The 22,047-nt window shown below is 38.6% G+C and overlaps 1 protein-coding gene across 9 annotated transcripts in view; it reads left to right on the top strand.

Annotated features, from left to right (window-relative positions):
* ABL2 (ABL proto-oncogene 2, non-receptor tyrosine kinase) overlaps nucleotides 1–22,047 on the top strand; it is a 130,264-nt gene that overhangs the window by 70,508 nt on the left and 37,709 nt on the right. For 2 of the 9 annotated variants that reach the window (XM_055366768.2, XM_055366776.2), the window contains exon 1: nucleotides 18,353–18,560. The exons of 5 other annotated variants lie outside the window; for them this stretch is intronic. In XM_055366768.2, coding sequence (XP_055222743.1) covers nucleotides 18,449–18,560 — 112 coding nt within the window. In that variant the 5' untranslated portion in view covers nucleotides 18,353–18,448. Of the gene's footprint in view, nucleotides 1–18,340; nucleotides 18,561–22,047 lie in introns of those variants that run through there. 2 more of the 9 variants (XM_031015927.3, XM_055366761.2) reach the window with 2 other exon arrangements.

The following is a 22,047-nucleotide window of genomic DNA, read 5'->3' on the forward strand; positions in this document are numbered from 1 at the left end:
GGTCTCCCAAAGTGCCAGAATTACAGGTGTGAGCTGCCACACCTGGCCAAGTACTCATTATTTATCAAACATACTCATGCATGGTATCATTTAGTTTTTAAATCTGTTTTTCCTTTTTTTTTTTTTTTTTCTTTTGAGGTAGGGTATCCCTGTGTTGTCCAGGCTAGTCTTGAACTCCTGAGTTCAAGTGATCCTCCTGCCTGAGCCTCCCAAGAAGCTGGAATTACAGATGGGCACTATTGTGCCAGGCTTAAATCTTGAAAATTAGCATTTTAAAAATACTGTAATTCATACCTTGAGAGGGGTATGTAGCTTATCAAGTCTTTTGCTTTTTTTAAAGAAAAAATATTCTCTGTTAATGACCCTTTATCCCTATTTGTATAGGAAGTTCTAGGCAGTTTGGTCCCTAGACTACTAGCATTGGTATCACCTCTGAATGATATTAGAAATGCAGGCTGGGCATGGTGGCTCACACCTATAATCCCAGCACTTTGGGAGGCTGAGGTGGGAGGATTGCTTGAGGCCGGGTGTTTGAGACCAGCCTTTGCAACAGAGACCCTGTCTCTACAAAAAATGAAAAAACTAGCCAGGTGTGGTGGCTTGTGCTTGTAGTGGTATCTCATTGTGGTTTTAATTTGTATTTTCTTAATGGCTGTTGAACATCTTTTCATGTCCCCCACTGCCTCGCCACACAGAATTATTTGGCTCCAAATGTCAGTAGTGTCATGGTTGAAAAACCCTGGATTAAATGATTACATTTGGAAAATTATGAATTGTCATATATGGTACATAATGTTTGTCTTATTATTAAGAATATAACTAAGATATTTTTAAAAGACTCATATCTCAGTATTTCAAAGCATGAATTTTTATCATAAAATATATAAGGAAGAGGAAGGAAATTGGAGCAAATCTGTATAATCTTGGACAAGTTATTTACCTGATAGGATTATTACGAGAATTAGATAATGTAGATATGTGCTAATTGTATACATACTAATCTAATAATTATATACTTATATTTGTTCCAAAAGTTTGGAATTTCAGCTTAAGTGGTATTTTGATATATAGGAATGATGTAGAAGTATATACTTTTACAAAATGTTTTATTTTTTATTTTAAAATTTATTTTATTTTTAGAGATGGGGTCTCACTATGTTGCCCAGGCTGGTCTTGAACTCCTGGCCTCGGGTGATCCTCCTGCCTCAGCCTTGTGAATAATTGGGATTGCAGATGTAAGCCACCACCCCCAGCTGAAGTAGATACTTAATATTTATGAGTATTAATAGTTATATGAATATTATAGAAGTTATATAAGTATGGTATATAAGTTATAGAAAATACAAGTTATGTATGTTTTTGTTTTGGTTTTTGAGGTGGAGTCTCACTCTGTCACCCAGGCTGGAGTGCAGTGGCGCCATCTTGGCTCACTGCAACTTCCACCTTCCGGGTTCAAGCAATTCTCCTGCCTCAGCCTCCCCTGTAGCTGGGACTACAGGTGCATGCCATCATACCCAGCTAATTTTTGCATTTTTAATAGAGACAGGGTTTCCCCACATTGGCCAGGCCAGTCTTGAACTCCTGACCTCAGTTGATACGCCCACCTTGGCCTCCCAAAGTGCTGGGATTACAGGCATGAGGCACCACACCCAGCCTTTATGTTTTATATAGGTTATATATACAAGTTATATATATAAGCATTATACAAGTATTTTTATGACATTATTTTGTATTAATATAAGCAGTTTCAGAAAAGCCTGTACTTCATTACATCATTTAAACCCGTATTATTTGAGAGATTAATAAAATTCTGTATTAGTCTGTATTGGTCAGGTATAAATCAGTGTAGCAGCCCATGGCTATTAATCAAAATTTTAGGAAGTCTTCAAGGTAATGATAGTTTCAAAAACTACCAAAAATGACACATTTTGAAGTGACAGGCTACCATATTTTCTAGCTCTTTCTTAAACAGATGTATCTCTTAAATTCATGGTCAGAAAAATCAACAAATCAGCTGAACCAGAAATCCCATCATAAACAGCTGTTGCCGATAGTTTATGGAATGATGTCAGTACATTTGAGCCAATATGTTGAGTAGGACTACTTATTCCTTCACCAGCAAGCTGTGATAATCTTCATGTGTTCTGTGACTATTTTACTATGTGTTACCTTGCTTGTGGAGCAGTGGTGTAGACCCTCTTTATGAATTGGAAAACTGATTGACCTTAGACAACAGGTTCTAAGGATTACAGATTAAAGAGGTTATCTGTACTTACAGCATGTATTTTATTCACATTAAATTGAATTTAGGTTACATCCAAGTTATACTGTTCACTTTTAGATGAGGAAACTGAAGAAATGCTGTTAACTTGATCACAGATGTAGTAAGTGGTAGAATTAGTATTCAGACCCAGGGAATCTGGCTCTAGCATCTATGCTCTTAACCACCATGCTCTACTGCTGATTTATACTCATAATATAACAGCTGCCATGCAGCTATTATTATAATTAAATGAATTTCATATTGCCTCACACTTTACATGTGTTAGGTACTCAATAAATGGGAGATGATATTATATTCTCATTAAGTACAACTAGAAAGTTCTACAAGGCATGACTCTTTTCTGTTAATATGCTGTATTATATATTGATTTCCATATGTTGAACTAACCTTGCACTCTAGGGACAAATCATAGTTGGTATAGTAAAATAATCTTATTATCCTGCTAGATTTGGTTTGCTAGTATTAAATAATTTATTGAGGACTTTTGCATCTATATTCATAAGGAATGTTGTTCTTTTTGTGTGTGTGCGCTACCCATGTCTGGCTTTATGTTTTCTTAAATTCATTCTTCACCATCCACTCCCTCATCATGGAAAAGGACTTACGTTAGTCACTGGTTTCTAGCCTTAGGTCAGAGGCCAGTTTCACTACGTAAGTGCAGAAAGACAATCAGGTGGTTGTGGGGGTCCCTTAAACTTTCTGGTTTTGGTAGTCCAAGAAAATTGATCTCTGAACCAGGAGGCAGAATTCCAAATCCTATTCCAGAATTGTATCTCTACATCTTACCACATGGTCTGTTCATCTGTGAAATGGGATAATATAATATTTTTAGCAGAGTTAACATGAGGGTTCATGATAATATGTGTAAAGCACCTGGTTTATATAACCAAGTATTCAACACCTGTTATGTATTATTTCTCTCCCATTCTCTATCTTCTAAATTGCTCTTGGATATTGTGGTGCTCAAAAGTCCAGAATTTAATTTTTCCTGTTGTGGAGTTAGTATTTCATTGCTTTTCTCTACCTTTTGCCAATCTTTCCTGTCCCCAATCCTAGTCCTCACAATCTGGCTCAGCATTCAGGAAGAAATTTGATGTCTGATTTGTATTCTTTCCTTGACTTTCCTATGGTCTCCTTTTATTTGTGAACACCATATTCCACCCTTCTGCCATCAAGATAGAATCAGTGGAAATCTAGCAAAACTGAAAAGGAAAATGGAAATGAACCATTCTTTCGAGACGGTTTAAATACACAAAGTCATTCCTTTCTTAGCCTGGGCCCAGCTATCCTGGTGAAGAAACGCTACTAGCTCCTATGCTTAAAGATTCTGTAGTTTGGGCCAGGTGCAGTGGCTCATGCCTGTTATCCTAGCACTTTGGGAGGCTGACGCAGGAGGATCGCTTGAGGCCAGGAGTATGAGACTGCAGTAAGCCGTGATTGCACCATTGCACTCCAGCCTGGGCAACAGAGCGAGACTCTGTCTCAAAAAAAAAAAAAAAAAGATTCTGTAATTTGTCTTTTGGATAACTTTAAAGGGCGTTTCTTTCCTCACTCCCTCCTACCTGATCAATGGACTAATGCACTGGAAAGACATTACAGGCTAAGTATCCCTTATTTGAAATGCTTGAGACCAAAAGTGTTTCGAATTTTGGATGTTTTTCAGATTTTGGAATATTTGCATACCAGTTCAGTATTCCTAATTTTTTTTTTTTTTTGAGACAGTCTCCCTCTGTTACCCAGTCTGGAGTACAGTGGCATCATCTTGGCTCACTGCAACCTCCGCCTCCCGGGTTCAAGTGATTTTCCTGCCTCAGCCTACCGAGTAGCTGAGATTATAGGCACACGCCATCAGGCCCAGCTAATTTTTTGTATTTTTAGTGGAGACCAGGGTTTCACCATGTTGGCCAGGCTGGTCTCGAACTCCTGACCTCATGTGATGTGCTTGCCTCAGCCTCCCAAAGTTCTGGGATTATAGGTGTGACTGTGCCCAGACAGTATCCCTAATTTGAATATCCAAAATCCTAAATGCTCCAGTGAACATTTTCCTTGAGTGTCATGTCAGTCCACAGAAAGTTTCAGATTTTGGAGCATTTTAGGTTTTTGGATTAAGAATACTCAACCTGTATTGGTAGTGGTGGTGGAGTTAAAGCAGAGTTGTTGCTGCTGCATGATTTTTACCTCTCATAAATAAAGCCAGCGGTAACAGTGAGCTTTATTGTGAGTCATTCACTGTTTGATACTGACAGAGCATCTATTAAAAATTAATTTAATAGCGTTTTATTTATTTATTTATTTATTTATTTATTTATTTATTTATTTATTTATTTTGAGACAGACTCTCACTCTGTTGCCCAAGTGGGAATGCAGTGGCACCATCTCGGCTCACTGCAGCCTCTGTTTCCCTGGTTCACGCAATTCTCCTGTGTCACCTTTCCAAGTGACTGGGACTACAGGTGCCGCCACCACGCCAAGCTAATTTTTTGTATGTTTTTAATAGAGACGGGGTTTCGTCATTTTGACCAGGATGGTCTTTGAACTCCTGGCCTCAAGTGATCCATCCTTCTTGGCCTCCCAAAGTGCTGGGATTACAGGTGTGAGCCACCATGCCTGGCCTAGTAAAGTTTTATTAACTAAGGTATGTAATGAAAAATTTCCAGTGCTTTTGTAACTTCCGTGATAGTCGTGTTTGAAGCTGGAGAAAAATGATGTTCAGCAGTGAAAGCACAGGGACTGAATCTTGAGCATGCTTTTATAGATTATTTGAGCAACAACAAAACTATATTAGTGTGTCCTAAACCAAAGTTTTGTAATTTCAAGTATGGTTTTTTTCCTTCTTACTTCTAACACTCATTCTATATGGAGGATCAGAATTCTATTGCTTTGGGTAGCCATTAGCTGCTGAAATAAGGGTAGTGAATAGGTGCTTTGTTTCTCTTGGTTAAGGCAGTTTGAGTTCAGCCAGTAGGAAATAGCTTGCGGCCAGTACCCAAATATATGTAGGGAGTGTATATACATATAGACATACCTCTTCATAAATATTGGAGAACTAGCTCCGCAGGTCTGAAACAAGAAGAACCTGTTTTTGTTTTGTTTTGTTTTGTTTTTTATTTTTAACATCATATGAAAAGCTTGTTATGTTGGTACATTATCTACAGTACAGTGACAGGTGTCCTAAAAGAGTAAGGTTAGGGAAAGTTTATAAGAAATATTTCCTGATGAATACCCACACATACATTGTCTTTTTTGGTGAGATGTTTGTGAGGTGAGCCATATATTAGGGAAGATTTTTGTTCAGCTCATCCTTTTTTTGAGGAAAAAACCAAAGGGAAGGACACTGTCTATTCAATTTTTGGTCCAAATAAGGTTGTTCCAAGAAGAGATGGAAATTGTCCAGTCATACTAGAGAAAAAGTTATATTTTTTTTTGGATGGATTCTAAGTTCTGGCATGAGCTGTATAATTTTTTTTTTTTTTTTAATTGAGATGGAGTCTTGCTCTGTCTCCCAGACTGGAGTGTAGTGGCCCGATCTTGGCTCATTGCAACCTCTGCCACCTAGGTTCAAGCGATTCTTGTGCCTCAGCCTCCCGAGTAGCTGGAGCTAAAGGCACATGCCACCACGCCTGGCTAATTTTTTTGTATTTTTAATAGAGACGGGTTTCACCACGTTGGCCATGCTGGTCTCAAACTCCTGATCTCAGGTAGTCTGCCTGCCTCGGCCTCCCAAAGTGCTGGGATTACAGGTGTGAGCCACCGCGCCTGGCCAAGCTGTATAAATTTTAAAAACTGTTCTCTGAGTCATTGTGCATTCACTTTGGAAAAATTTGTGATTACCCTGTTGCTGGGAGTAAATGGCAGACATTTCCAGTTTCCTTTGATGAAATGGATTGTTTGGTAAGCACATGCATATTGTTCCGATTAGTCTGTTAGGTTTAACTTTTAAATATCATCACGTGTATAGGCAGATGAATCAAGATCAGCCGACTTTGGGGCCTGGCTGTTTTCAAAGTCTTCACCAGAAGATAAGAAAAGGACTTTTCCAGTTCTTTTTGTACCATTCTCTATTGCATTAGAGAGGCAGCCTGGTATAGTGAAAAGAGCATGGGCTTTGGAATTAGAAAAGACCTAGTGTTTTGAATCCTGGTTACACCAACTAACTTTGGGACTTGAACAAGTTAATTGACATTTCCAAGTATTTGTAAGTTATGATAATAAAGCCTGTCTTTCAGGGCTGTAGGTAATGATGTTATAAATTACAGTATATCAAAAGTACTTGGGGCTGCTATGTGCAAGGTACAGTGATTAAATAGAGAGGAAAATCCGTGATCATACTGTCAAATGCTAACAGCTGTTTAAAGATGAGTCTTTCCCAAATGTGAATACCGTAATAATTATCTCAGAACAACTATACCTTCAATAAGAAGGCAAATAATAATCTAATAAATAATGAGAAGGGATGCTATTAGGGAGATGATATTAAGAGGTTCTTTTGGCCAGAACACAAGAATCCCTGTGTTCTACCATAGGTCAGTCCTTCAGCCAGTATTCTCTTTCAAGGATGAAATCTGCACATGGTACTAAGTAAGGCAGGATTACACTTTCTATCATCAGCAGTAGGTTTGGCCTCAAGCCCCAGTGAAGAAACATAATTGGTTAGGACCGAATTAGAGATCTTACCTTTCTAGTTGCATGAAAGGGCCATACTTTTAATAAGAGGCAGGAGGAAAACACCGTAGAAACAATATGTGGCTCAGTCAGAGTTTCCGAATATAATAAATTATAGCAAGTCCTCTATTTCCTTGAGGATAGAGTCGAAAGACAAGATCCTGATTGATCCTTGTGAGAAGAATGAAGAGCTGGGTGAGGAGAGAGGAGACGTGGAACATGTATTTCATAAAGACCAACACGTAATTAAGTGTAACATTTAAAAATCACAAACTCATTGGAATAAATTTCTGAAGTATTTAAACTTTGAAAACTTAGCTATTTGACTTGGGGAACTTGTGGGGATTATTTATACTTTTGGGCAGTTGGTTTTTGGCCATAATGTGATAAATGAATGTTGTAGCAGTTCAGGCAAGGAAATAATGAGGAGCTGAATTAAGATAGTGGTACCAAATGAAGAGGAACGGATGGGTTTGAGAGATATTTAAGAGGTATGATTCATAGGATATACTCATAGAGTGAATTAGGGAAGAAAGAGGACTCTAGAATGATCATGATGTTTCTGGGTTGGATGCCTGGATATGCCATTAGCAACAACAAAACATAGACATGTACATGTACATAAAACAGAAGAGAAGCAAACCAGGAGTAGGAACAAAATGGATTTTTGTTGCCTTTAGGATATCCAAAGGTATCTACTTATCCATAGGCTATAGGAATCAGGCAATCTGTTAATCAGGAAAATGTTCTGGGCTGGTGACATTTGGGAGCTATGGTAGGTTGAAAAGTACCCCCTCAAAAGATATCCATGTCCTAATCCCTGGAACCTATGAATGTTACCTCCCATAGCAAAAATAAAGTTGCAGGTGGGGGGAATTTTTGGTCTTTATACATGTGATGGGGAGCTTATCCTGGATTATTGAGTTGGACCCTAAATGCCATCACGTGTAACAGAGGGAGATTTCACACACATATAGGAGAAGGCAATGTGAACCTGGAACAGAGACAGATTTGAAGATCCTGGCCTTGACGATGGGTTGGGTTACAAGCCAAAGAATGTTGGCAGCCACTAGAAGCTGGAAGGGGCAAGGAATGGATTCTCCTTGGAGTCTCCGGCTGACACCTTTATTTTGTCCCAGTGTTGCTCATTTCAGACTTCCGGCCTCCCAAACTATGAGAGAATGCATTTCTGTTGGGTTAAGCCATCTAGTATATGGTTATAGCAGCTGCAGGAGACTAATACAGGAGCCAATAGCCTAGAGTTTATAACTGAAATAATTGTATGTGAATGACTTCACCTAGGGAGGATGTACGAAATGAACAGGAAAGAGTAATGAGGTTAGAAATTTCTGTTATCCGGCACCATCCAGAAATGTATTATTTTGGTTTAGAAAGTATTTCAGAAATTGAGTATAAAATCTTACAATTATTGCCACTCTTTTCATTGATAAAAATGTTTTTGAATGCTAATAACTTCCTTTTTTTTTCTGTAAAATGTTGAGCCATGTTTATTACTTCTGAATTTGTGTCCTTAATGGAAATACCCCACTTACATTCTAGTCTTGTTCTTGCAACTCTTTCTTTGATATCTGGGTGTTACTTTATATTCATTTTGCTCCAAACCAGAGATTTAATATTTGTTTCCTTTCCGATATCCTTTATTTCCAGATAATTATCAAATCCCCTCTCCAAAAGATTTCTTAAATCTGTCTGTTCTCCATTCTGTGGCCAGGCCCTTATCATCTCACTTTAGTTTTCTGCAGCAGACTTTTAGTTATTCTCTGCAACTTCAGGTGGTCTATGAGAAGTCTTATAGATCAGTATTCTTTAAATAGCACATTGTGCTACTACTACTCACAAACCTAGAATGATTCCTTGTTGCTTACTGTGATAAGTCTGAATTCTTTTGTCTGAATGTCAAGAACATGTCATTTGGCCCACATATATTTCACCTTATTTTATTTACTTACACACAAACACAGACGCACACGTGCACACGCACACACACAGTCATCTCTCTAATCAGGCCAAATTCATCATGCAGAAGACTCAGTGAGCTGGATTAAGGAATGTACCACCTGAGCTCCTCTTCAGGGAGTTGGTTTCTGAAGGTTCACAGGAAATGTAACAAGATGAAGAAATGGTTTACTAAAAATACTCTCAGAGAAAGTATTTTATGTAGCTTTGGGAAATATTTTCATAAGCAGTTTGGGCTAGTGTGTGAGACCACCAAAGTACATGCCAAACTGACACTTGAGGTCAGTAATTCTGATTAACTGCAGGGCTTTTAGCTGAATCAAGACTGCAAGTTAGGGACAAAGGTGAATTCTTCAGGACCAGAGCAGAGGTATAATGTAAACTTCAGGCTTCTCCCTGAGTAAATGCTGAACACACATTTGGTATTGGTTTGAAGAAGTGTTAATTATTAGCCTACCCAGGTTTCCACATCTTGATCTGGCCTTGAATTTGGACTACCTTTCCCTGCCATGTCTTTGTTTATATTGTTTTTTTCTGCTTAGAAAAATGTGCTCTTCCTTTATCTGTAATAGAAGACTTTGAATCCAGTAGGTTGATACCTATGGTTACATAATCAGAAAAGGCTCCTACTCTACCAGGAGCAAATGCATCCTGTTTGAACCTTTAAGTATATGGTTTAGATAGGTATAGAGCATGCATTTTCAACAGGGGTGATAACAACTTAGATATTTACAATGGTTTGTGATCCTCCAAAGCTCAATGCTATGCTAAAGAATTTTATCATTTCAGCATTTAATTTCTCTTGTTAGGGAGAAATTAAATTAAATCAATGAATTATATTTACTTAAATTTAATTTTATTCCATAGAGTAATGGTTATGAAAAAAAAGTTGAGAAATACTGATGTAGAAAAAGAGAAAAATGCTGTTACAGCTTTTACTTTTTGTGGCAAGAAGTCTCATACGTACTGAATTTTTAAAATGAGTTAATCATTTTTTTGTCAATTATTAGCAAAGCACTCTGCTGACTTCATTGGAAGCATTGATTCTGTACCTACAGAAACTTGAGAAAAAAAGACATAAAAACAGAATGTATAAATGATATTAAATATAGTATAGAGGGTGTCCCATATTAGTATAACAATTGCTATTTTAGGCAATGGGTGCTTTGAGCTTAGGCAAAGGAAGAGATTACTTAATCTAAAATGACCAGAGGTCAGGTTCAAGGAGAATCTAGGAACTTAAACTATACCTTGAAAGAAATATAAGATTTAAATACACAGAGGGGGAGGATAAGCATAGTTCTGATTAGAACACCATCTTGAATTTTTGTGAATGTGAGTGTATGAGAGGTAGGGAACTATCCTCTTTAACTATAGTCATACCTTGGAGATATTGCAAGTTTGGTTTCACGCCACTGCAATGAAGTGAGTATCACCATAAAATGAGTCAAACAATTTTTTTTTTGTTTCCCAGTGCATATAAAAGTTGTGTTCATGCTATACTGTGGTCTACTAAGTGTGTAATTAGCATTATGTCTATTAAAAAAGGACATGCCTTAATTAAAAAAATACTTCATTGCTAAAAAATGCTGATGATCATCTGAGACTTCAGCAAATCATTTTTTTGGTGGAAGGCCTGGCCCCAGCATTGATGGCTGCTGAGATCAGGGTGGTGGTTGCTGAAAGTTGGGAAGTTGGGAAGTTGGGAAGTTGGGGTGGCTGTGGCAATTTCTTAAAATAAGACAACAATGAAGTTTACCAAATCCGTTGACACTTTCTTTCATGAAAGATTTCTCTGTAGAATGCAGTGCTTTTTGACAGCATTTTACCTACAGTAGAACTTCTTTGAAAATTAGAGTCAATCCTCTCAAATCCTGCTGCCGCGAACTAAGTTTATGTAATAGTCCAAATTCTTTGTCATAATTAAACAGTATTCCCAGCATCTTTACCAGGAATAGATTCCATCTCATGAGACCACTTTCTTTGCCCACTCATAAGAAGCCACTCCTCATCCGTTCAGGTTTTGTCGTGAGATTGCAACAATTCAGTCACATCTTCAGACTCCACTTGTAATTCTAGTTCTCTTGCTGTTTCCACCACATCTGCAATTACTTTCTCCCCTGGAGTCTTGAACTCCTCAAAGTTATGCATGAGGATTGGAATCAACTTATTCCAAACTCTTGTTAGTGTTGCTGTTTTGACCTCTTCCCATGAATGATGAATGCTCTTAATGGCATCTAGAATGGTAGATCCTTTCTAAAAGGTTATCAATTGATTTTAACAGATCCATGAGAGAACTGACTGTGGCAGCTATTACTGTACAAAATGTTTTGTTTCGTTTTTGAGACGGGGTCTTGCTTTGCTGCCCAGGCTGGAGTACAGTGTACCCATGGCTCACTGCAGTTTTGACCTCCTGGGCTCAAGTGATCCACCTCAGCCTCCCTAATAGTTGGGACTACAGGTGTGTGCCACCATGCCTGGATAATTAGAAAAAAAAAATTTTTTTTTTAGAGATGGGGTCTCACTATGTTGCCCAAGCTGGTCTTGAACTCCTGGCCTGAAGCAGCCCTCCCACCCTGGCCTCCCAAAGTACTGGGATTGCAGGCATGAGACACCATGCCCAGCCCAAAATGTTTTTCCTAAGTAATAAGACTTGAAATTACTCATTGATTTATGGGCTGCAGAATGGATGTTGTGTTCACAGGCATGAAAACAACATATCATTAAATGTACCAGGTGACCAAGTGCATTATCAATGAGCAGTAATATTTGGAAAGAAATCTTTTTTATTCTGAGCTGTAGGTCTCAACAGTGGGCTTAAAATATTCACTAAACCATGCTGTACATAGATGTGCTCTTACTCAGGCTTTGTTGTTCCATTTATAGAGCATAAGTGGAATAGATTTAGTGTAACTCTTAAAGGTCCTAGGATTTTCAAAATGGCAAATGAGCATTGGCTTCAATTTAAAGTCAACAGCAACATTCACCCCTAACCAGAGAATCAACCTGTCCTTTGAAGCTAGACATTCTCCTCTCTAGCTATGAAAGTCCTAGATGTCATCTTATTCCAATTGAAGGGTGTTTCATCTACACTGAAAATCTGTTGTTTAGTGTGGCCACATTCATCGGTGATCTTAGCTAGATTTTCTTACTTGCTGCAGCTTCTAAATCAGCACTTGCTGCTTCACCTTGCACTTTTATGTTAAGGACATGGCTTCTTTTCCTTAAATCTCGTGAACCAACCTCTGCTACCTTCAAACTTTTCTTCTGCAGCTTCCTTACCTCTCTCTGCCTTCACAGAATTGAAGAGAGTTGGGGCCTTGCTCTGGATTAGGCTTTGGTTTAAGGGAATGTTGTGGCTGGTTTGCAGACCACTCAAATTTTCTCCATATCAGCAGTAAGGCTGTTGTTTCACTTCCCTATCATGTTTGGGTTTACTAGAGTAGCACTTTTAATTTTCTTCAGGAACTTTTACTTTTCATTCACAACTTGGCTAACTTGTACGAGAGACGTAGTTTTTTAGCCTATCTCAACTTTTGACATTCTTGCCCACTGAACTTATTTCTACTTTTTGGTTTAAAGTTAGAGACATGCAACTCTTCCTTTCACTTGAACACTTAGAGGCCATTATAAATTGGTCTAATTTCTTTTTTGTTTCCTTTTTTTTTTTTTCAAGACGGAGTCTTGCTCTGTTGCCTAGGCTGGAGTGCAGTGGCATGTTCTCAGCGTACTGCAACCTCTGCCTCCCAGGTTCAAGCAATTCTACTGCCTCAGCCTCCTGAGTAGCTGGGATTACAGGTATGCGCCACCACACCCAGCTAATTTTTGTATTTTTAGTAGAAACGGGGTTTCACCATGTTGGCCAGGCTGGTCTCGAACTCCTGACCACGTGATCTGTCCACCTCGGCCTCACAGAGTGCTGAGATTACAGGCGTGAGCCACTGCGCCCAGTTTTGGCCTAATTTCAATATTGTTGTGTCTCAGGGAATAGGCTTGAGGAGAGGGAGTGAGACAGGGAAACAGCTGATCAGTGGAGTGGTCATGATTAATTTTGCTGTCTCCTATGGCGCAGTTTGTGGTGCCCCAAAACAATGACAGTAGTGACATCAAAGATCACTGATCACAGATCACCATAATAGATATGATAACAATTAAAAAGTTTGAAATATTGCGAGAATTACCACAAGGTGACACAGAAACATGAAGTGAGCACTTGATGGAAAAATGGTGCTAGCCGGGTGCGGTGGTTCACACCCGTAATACCAACATTCTGGGAGGCTGAAGTGGGCAGATCGCTTTGAGCTCAGGAGTTTGAGAGCAGCCTGGGCAACATGGTGAAACCACTTCTCTACAAAAAAATACAAAAATTAGCCAGGGGTGATGGCACACGTGTGTGGTCCCAGCTACTCAGGAGGCTAAGGCTGGAGGATTGCTTGAACCTGAGAGGTGGAGGTTGCAGTGAGCTGAGATCACGCCACTGCACTCCAGCCTGGGCAATAGAGTGAGACTTTGTCTCCAGGAAAAAAAAAAAGAAAGAAAAGAAAAGTGGTGCTGATAGACTTGCTCAATGTAGGGTTGCCACAAACCTTCAATTTGTGAAAAACACAGTGTCTGCAAAGCACAGTAAAGCAAAGAATAATAAAACAACATGTACTTATACTATTATTGACTAACCTAAAGAGAGTTAATCTTGCAAAAGCTGAGGTCCCTCTATTGCTTTTTTAAAAAAAGTTTATAGATTTGGAGAGTACAAGTGCAGTTCTTCCATGGATATATTGCCTAGTGGTGAAGTCTGGGCTTCCAGTGTAACCATCACCTGAATAGCATACATGACATGGGACCCAATAGGTAGTATTCCACCTTTTGGAGTCTCCAGAATATATTATTCCATTCTGTATGTCCATGTATACCATTGTTTAGCTCCCACTTACAATGAGAACATAGGGTTTTTGGCTTTCTGTTTTTGAGTCATTTCACTTAGGATAACGACCTCCAGTTCCAACCATGTTGCTGCAAAATACATGATTTTATTCTTCTTTATGGCTAAGTAGTATTCCATGGTATGTCTATACCACATTTTAAAAACTCCAGTCATCCATTGATGGACACTTAGGTTGATTCCATGATTTTGCTATTGTGAATAGTACTGCAATAAATATATGGAGTGCAAGTGTCTTTTTGATAGAATGATTTCTTTTCCTTTGGGTAGATAACCCAGTAGTTGGATTGCTGGATTGAAGTACAGTTCTACTTGTAGTTCTTTGAGAAATTTCTATACTGTTTTTCGTAGAGGTTGTGCTAACTTACATTTCCACCAACAGTGAATAAGTGTTCCCTTTTCTTTGCATCCTTGCCAACATCAGTTGGTTTTTTTTTTTTTTGCATTTCTCTGATGATTAGTGATTTGACCATTTATTCATATGTTTGTTAGCCACCTATGTGTCGTCTTTGGAAAATGTCTGTTCATGTTCTTAGCCTACTTTTTAAATTTTTTTTTTTTTTTTAAAGACAGGGTCTGGCTCTGTCATGTGGGCTGGAGTACAGTGCTGTGATCTTGGCTCACTACAGTCTCAACCTCCCAGGCTCAGGCCATGTCTGGGCTGATAAGAGTCTATAGTTGTCACCAGTAAAGGAGAATTTGTATCCTGTCTTTAGGTAGAACAGCAAGAGGATATGGAGAGCTTTTCCCCTATTCATTGCTTTAGGCTCAAAAATAATTTTTATGTCAGAGACATATTTTGGGGTGATGTATCTTTTTCCTTTCCTTTTTCCTCATGGCAGAAGGCAAAGGAGAAGTAGGCACCTTCCTCACAGGGTGGCAGGATGGAGTGAGTACAAGGAGAGGAAATGCCAGACGCTTATAAAATCATCAGATCTTGTGAGACTCACTATCACGAGAACAGCATGGGGGAAAATGCCCCCATGATCCGATTATCTCCGCCTGATCCTGCCCTTGACACGTAGGGATTTATGGGGATTACAATTCAAGATGAGATTTTGGGTAGGGACGCAGCCAAACCATATCACTTGAGTCTCAACCTCAAGATATCTCATTATATATATGCAAATATTCCAAAATCTGAAAAAATTTTAAACCTGAAACACTTCAGGTCTCAAGTGTTTTGGATAAGGTATACTCAACCTGTGCTACTGCTGCTTCTCAGTGAATTACATGGCCATCTACCCAGTTACAGTTAAGCCTAAAACCTGGCAGCCATTCTTTATTTTCTCCTTCTCTCTTATGTTGTATCCAAGTAATCTGCAAGCCCTGTTGATTCCCTCTTCAAACCATATCATTAAGTTCTTCCACTTTTCTTTGTCTCCACTGCCACCATCCTATTCTAAGCCAACATGATCCCACTGCTGAACTACTGCATAGTTTTCTGCTTCTCATTTGGTTCTCAGTGTAATTCATTTTTTTTCATGTAATAATGGTCTTTTAAAAAATGGAAATCAGCAGCCTGGCCAACATGGCAAAACCCCGTCTCTACTAAAAATACAAAAATTAGCCAGGCGTGGTGCACACCTTGTAATCCCAGCTACCCAGGAGGCTGAGGCAGGAGAATCGCTTGAACCTGGGAGGTGGAGGTTGTAGTGAGCCAAGATCACGCCACTGCACCCCAGCCTGGGAGACAGAGCAAGACCCTGTCTCAAAAAAAAAAAAAAAAAAAAATGGAGATCAGACCATATGGCCATCCTGCTTAAAACTGTTCACTGGATTTCCATTGTACTTGGAATAGAATCCTAAATCCCTAAGCACTTGATTTGGCCAGCCCCTGTCTACCTTACTTTGTTTCATGCTCATCTTCTGACTTCCTTAACAGTAGCCACACTTCTTATTTCCTGTACATACCAGGTTCTTTTCCTGCCTCAGGGTTTTTGCATTGAACTTGCTACATTCTCTACTCAGAATGCCCCCGCTCCTCCTCATCTTTGCTTAGATTCTTCTTTTGCTTCTGGCCTTAGTTTGTCACGTTCATTAAAGTAATGCACTTTCCCACCTCAACCTATTAAAGAGATTTGCAAAAACTGAAAATGCTACTCTTATCTTCTTAATTCTTTTTTGAAAATAGTTTTCTTTTTAGTAAAAATATGTTATTAACATAATGGGTTTATTGTTATTTTAGAATTAATAGGTATTCAAATTTCTCATTAAAATTTCAGGTTTAATTTCAAATATAGTAAATACTGATAGCTATAACATAAATAAACAAAAGGCCTTTGGAGACCTTAGTAATTTTAATTTTTAATTATGACAAAGTATCACAGAATTTACTATTTTAACTATTCGTAGATGTACAGTTTAGTAGGATTAAATATATTCATAATGTTGTATAGCCATCCATTTGCAGAACTAGACTTCCAGAACTAGAAAAATTCTAAATATTTCATGTAAGTAGAATTATATAATATTTGCCTTGATGCGTCTGGCTTATTTCACTTAGCATCATATTTTCAAGGCCCATCTACATTGTAGCATTTATCAACATTTCATTCTTTTTATGGCTAAATAATACTTCATTATGTGTATAGACCACCTTTTGTTTATCCATTTATCTCCTCTTTATTCCAAATTATGCTATAAGTAATTGAAAATGTAACTACTAATTGGTAATTTAAATAGAAGATTTATTGATTAAATAGTAAACCATATGGTATAGAGTCTACATATGGATAGAATGTGGATGATGAAGATCCTTTCCCATACATTTTTTTCTATAATCCGGAGAATGAGATATTCAATCTGGTATTTGAAATTCTTAGTCATAATTGTGGTAACCTTTAGTCATCTAACTCTTTTATTTGTCCCTTGATGTTGAAAGTACTGGCTTTATAAAGGATAATTTTATTGAAAACATAAGCTTTGTTATTTTAAATAGTTAATAATTACCTACATTAAAGTTATTCTTTCTCTAATAAGGTTAAGTTACCATTTTATTTTTCAATTTTCTCTAAGGCTGTTTCAGTCCTGTCATCCTATTATCTTACCCTGTTACTTTTATTGACCTAGAACAGGGGCTGGTACATAGTAGGTGCTTAATAAATATTTATTGAGTGAATGAGTGTTCTCAGATACACAGTTAAACAAACACTCTTTTTTGTTTTTTTTGAGACGGAGTCTCGCTCTGTCACCCAGGCTGGAGTGCAGTGGCGCGATCTTGGCTCACTGCAAGCTGCACCTCCTGGGTTCACGCCATTCTCCTGCCTCAGTCTCCCGAGTAGCTGGGACTACAGGCGCCCGCCACCACGCCGGGCTAATTTTTTGTATTTTTTGTAGAGGTGGGGTTTCACTGTGTTAGCCAGGAGGATGGTCTCGATCTCCTGACCTTGTGATCCACCCGCCTCTGCCTCCCAAAGTGCTGGGATTACAGGCTTGAGCCACCGCCCCTGGCCTACAAACGCTCTTTAATATTATTTTTGTAGATCATACATTAAAGTCATGTATTATTTGTAGGTTTTACTAGTTGAATTCTCATAAAGTACTATCATTTTCAGGTTTTTAAATTTTCTTTAACTTTGTTCCTGTTTATTAACAAAGATTGAGCTTTTTGCTTTAAAAACTTTTAACACTCAGGCTGGGCATGGTGGCTCATGCCTGTAATCCCAGCACTTTGGGAGGCTGAGGCAGGTGGATCACAAGGTCAGGAGTTTGAGACCAGCCTGGTCAACATAGTGAAACCCCGTCTCTTCTAAAAATACAAAAAATTAGCTGGGCGTGGTGGTGGGCGCCTGTAATTGCAGTCACCTGGGAGGCTGAGGCAGGATAATCACTTGAACCCGGGAGGTAGAGGTTGCAGTGAGCCGAGATCGCGCCACTGCCTTCCAGCCTGGGCGACAGAGCGAGACTCCGTCTCAAAAAATAAATAAGTAAATAAAAATAAATAAGTAAATAAACTTTTAACACTCGAAAGTTTTCAACACTATATTGCCATGTTTTTAACCTTTATTAAGCTATAGAGCCAGATTGTTAGCAAAGGCAGTTATTTCTTGGCTTCTGTGCTCATGAATCAGATCACAGCTATTTCTTTGACTTTGGCTTTGTGGTTTCTTGAACTATTTAAGTGATGTAAAAGATGAGTCTTGTTAGGCGTTTCCTTTCTTTTAAAAGTGTATTTCGTGTTTTATTGTAAACAGATTTTCTCCAAGGAAACTTTTCTCTCTAGTCTCACCTCATCATCTCCCTATAAAATAGAGATATATTAACTTCTACATTGTTTTATTATTAGGCTATTTGTTATACATATATATGTTGGTTTTTATTTTACTTATATTTTAAAAGTATTCTCAGAGATTTTGAAGTAACTCCATTCTGACTCAGTCTTTTGCGGATTGCTGGAAATTTTCCTTTAGGTCACTCTCCACCCACTTTGGGAATTGTGAATGCTCACCATTTTATTGGTTCCCTCTGGCCACTGAGTACATGAGTAAATGTCACATGCATGTGGTATTGCTTGTCAGAGAATGGAATTCTAAGACTTCCTCTTTACACAGAACAGTTTAACTTTTGTGCTTTTGGGCAGAGGTATGGTCCTTGGGACAGTTCTCCTTCCACCTAATAGTTATGGCAGAGATCAGGACACTTCACTTTGCTGCCTGTGCACTGAGGCCTCAGAATCTGCTCTACCCGACTTAACAGGTATGGTTCAGAGTTGATAGTTTCGGGGAGGCTTGATAACCACATTAATCAAGTGTGAATGAAGATTTCAAAAAATTCATCTTATCTGCTACTGTTTTTGTCTTCATTCTTGGTCAGTGAAAGTTTGTGTGCTTTCTTGGGGGAATATCTCATAGTAGGATCTCAATAAATAGTGAATGGAAGAATGTATGGATAATATGTAGTATTTTGTAATAATAAGATATAGATGGCTTGATGTGAAGAACTTAAGCTATATTGAAAACTGTTGAATAATTTACCTTACATAATTTTTAAAAGAAGTTATTAAAACTTATTAGCTTCTTAGAGAATATACAGTCAGATAAAGTAGAATTCTGGCAAGATAATGTTTATAAAATACTTGAAAATGCCTAAACTAAAAATTTGTAATATTAATTTCTCCTATTACTACCTGACAAATTTCTAATTAAACTGATAAAAGTTACTGAATGACTAATTGGTGAAAAGTGTTTTTAATAAAATTAAACATGAAGCTTAGGAATTTTCTCAATTTGAGTTTTATTATTTTGGGTTTTAACTTTTTCAATCATGATAATTTACTTTGTACAAGTGGCTATTCTGTTTTGCTTTATTTTTGTTGTAGCCTGCAAATGTAGCAATAGAAAAAAAAAATGCCTTTTCTTAATTGTGATAATATATTTCTGTTATCTAGGTTCTTTACATGAGTGAAAATCAGTCTTCTCTTATCCCATCTTAAATCTCTGATCTACCTCTATAGCAGTGAATAATGGAAGATAAGTTAACTTGATATCTAAGTTACCTAATTTATAGTAGTCATTTCATTTTGTTCAAAAATAAACCATTCCCAGCCCACACACTTGCATTTGGGCGTATGCAGTACATCTGAATCATCCAGACATGTCTGTCTTAACCAATGAGGAAAGTGACATAGACTATAGCTACTGGGTAACACTGACATTTACTTGCTCTTCCCACAGGCTTTTGTTTTCTTTTGTTTTTGCCTTTATCCCTTATCTTGTTCCCCCTCATTTAGTTCCCTTACTCTTTATGATTCAAAATATGTTCGTTCTTAGCTTCAGAAAAATGTTAGGATGTTTTTCTCTTTGAAAAAGTTTTCCTTTTGTTTGGTGCTAATGGGTAGAATGGTGTTTAAGTGGATATCCTGTGCAGACAGATTGTGCAGGAAATTGACCCTAAGTTCTTTGAGAACAAAAGAGGAGTGGGAAGAAAGAAGAAAGGAAGGAAATAAGATCTTTTGACTCAACCAAAAAGACCGTAAAACCAGAGACGGGAAGAAGGGGAATGGGGAATAAGAAGGATTGTTTTCTAAGTTGTGGTTCTTTTAGTACTTTGGCCTCAAAAATTACTTTTATCCTATAGTTATTACTTTGCATATTTCAGAAATATAATATTGTTTGGCCTGCATGTATCTTCTAAATTTACATAAAATCATGCTGTAGATCTCATTCTGTTTTCTCCTTTTGTCAGATAACACAACTTTCAGGAAGTTGACTTGTCTTTAAGAGTCCTCTTTTGGGTTCAGAGTTTCCCCTTATTATAAACATGTCCTTGCGTATTGACAGTCTGTCACTCTACTGTCATCAGTGCAGAATTCCTATTAATCTAATTTTTTTTTTCTTAAAGACAGGGTTTTGTTCTGTTGTCTAGATTGGAGTACAATGGTGTGATCTTGGCTCACTGCAGGCTCAACCTCCCAGGCTCAGACAATCCTACCTCAGCTTCCTGGGTAGCTGGGACTACAGTTGTGTGCCACTATGCCGAGCCAATACTTAATTTTTTTTTTTTTTTTTTGAGACAGAGTCTTGCTTTGTCACCCAAGTTGGAGTGCAGCAGTCTGATCTCAGTTACTGCAACCTCCGCCTCCCGGGTTCAAGCAATTCTCCTGCCTCAGCCTCCCAAATAGTTGGGATTACAGGCACCCGCCACCACACCCAGTCAGGGTTTTGCCATGTTGGCCAGGCTGGTCTTGAACTCCTGACCTCAGGTGATCCACCTCGGCCTCCCAAAGTGCTGGGATTACAGGCGCTAGCCACCACACCTGATGAAGTCTCATGATGTTGCCCAGGCTGGTCTTGAACTCCTGGCCTCAAGTGATCCTCCCGCCTTGGCTTCTCAAAGTGCTGAGATTATAGGCATGAGTTACTGTGCCTGGCCTGCGTTCATCCAGTTTAAATGTTTATCTAATTTTAAGTCTGAAACCTTGCCAGACTCTAGAGTTTTGTTTTGTTTTATATTCTTTCCTCTCATAGCATCGTATACATAGTTCATTCATTCAGCAAATCTTTTTTGGGAGCCTCTTATATGTAGACACTGTTCTGGAGTCACTGTTCAGTGAACAAAACAGACAAAAATCCTGGTCCTCATAAAACTTACGTTTTAGCAAGGAGACTTAGATACATGAATATAATAATAAATAAGTAAATTATACACTATGTTTGGTGGTAATAAGAGCTATGGAGATAAAATAAATCAGGAAAGGAGTCAGTGGGGGATGTGAGAGTGTTATCAAGAATAGATGTACTTTAAAATGGAATAATCAGAGAATGCCATACTGAGAAGGTAACATTTGGTGAAATGTCATGGGGAAGAGTGTTTTAGGCAAAAAGAAAAGCCAGCGCAAAGGTCCTGAGGCAGAAGTGTGCCTGCTTTGTTCAAGCAATAGCATTGATGTCAGTGGCCAGAATAAGGTAGAGGAATAGTAGCAGGAGATGCTGGGCAAGACCAATTGTGAAGGACCTTGCAGGGCCTTTAAGGATTTTAGCTTTTACTCTAAAATGGGGAACCTTTGAAGAGTCTTGAACAGAGGGGTAGCAATCTGACTTATGCTCTGAAAGATGGCTGGTATGTTGAGAATAAACAGTAGGGAACAAGCACGGAAGCATGGAAATCAGGAGTCTAGTGAAATAGTCTACATCAGTGGTCCCAACCTTTTTGGCACCAGGGACCAGTTTCATGGAAGTCAATTTTTTCACAGACTGGGTGGGGAGCGGTGGTTTCACATGCAACTATTCTATCTCAGATCATCAGGCATTAGATTATCATAAGGAGCATTCAACCTAGATCCCTCGCATGAGCAGTTCACAGTAGGTTTCAGCTCCTGTGAGAATCAAATGCCTCCACTAATCTGACGGGAGGTGGAGCTCAAGCAGTAATGCTTGCTGGCCCGCTGCTCACCTGCTGCTGTGTGGCCCAGTTCCTAACAGGCCACAGACCTGTCTGTGGCCCAGGGGTTGGGGTCCCCTTACCTAGATGATGGTGGTCATGAAGTGGTACTGAATGAGAAGTGGTTAGATTCTGGATATATTTTTGAAGGCAGTGCCAATGGAATTTCTGAGTGAATCGGATGTTGTTTGTGAGAGCAAGAAGGGAGCTGTGTCCGGAATTGGTGGGTTCTTGGTCTCACTGACTTCAAGAATGAAGCCACGGACCCTCGCGGTGAGTGCTACAGCTCTTAAGGTGGCGCGTC

This window comes from Gorilla gorilla, chromosome 1 (genome assembly GCF_029281585.2).
Source record: "Gorilla gorilla gorilla isolate KB3781 chromosome 1, NHGRI_mGorGor1-v2.1_pri, whole genome shotgun sequence".
Classification (NCBI taxonomy): Eukaryota; Metazoa; Chordata; class Mammalia; order Primates; family Hominidae; genus Gorilla; species Gorilla gorilla.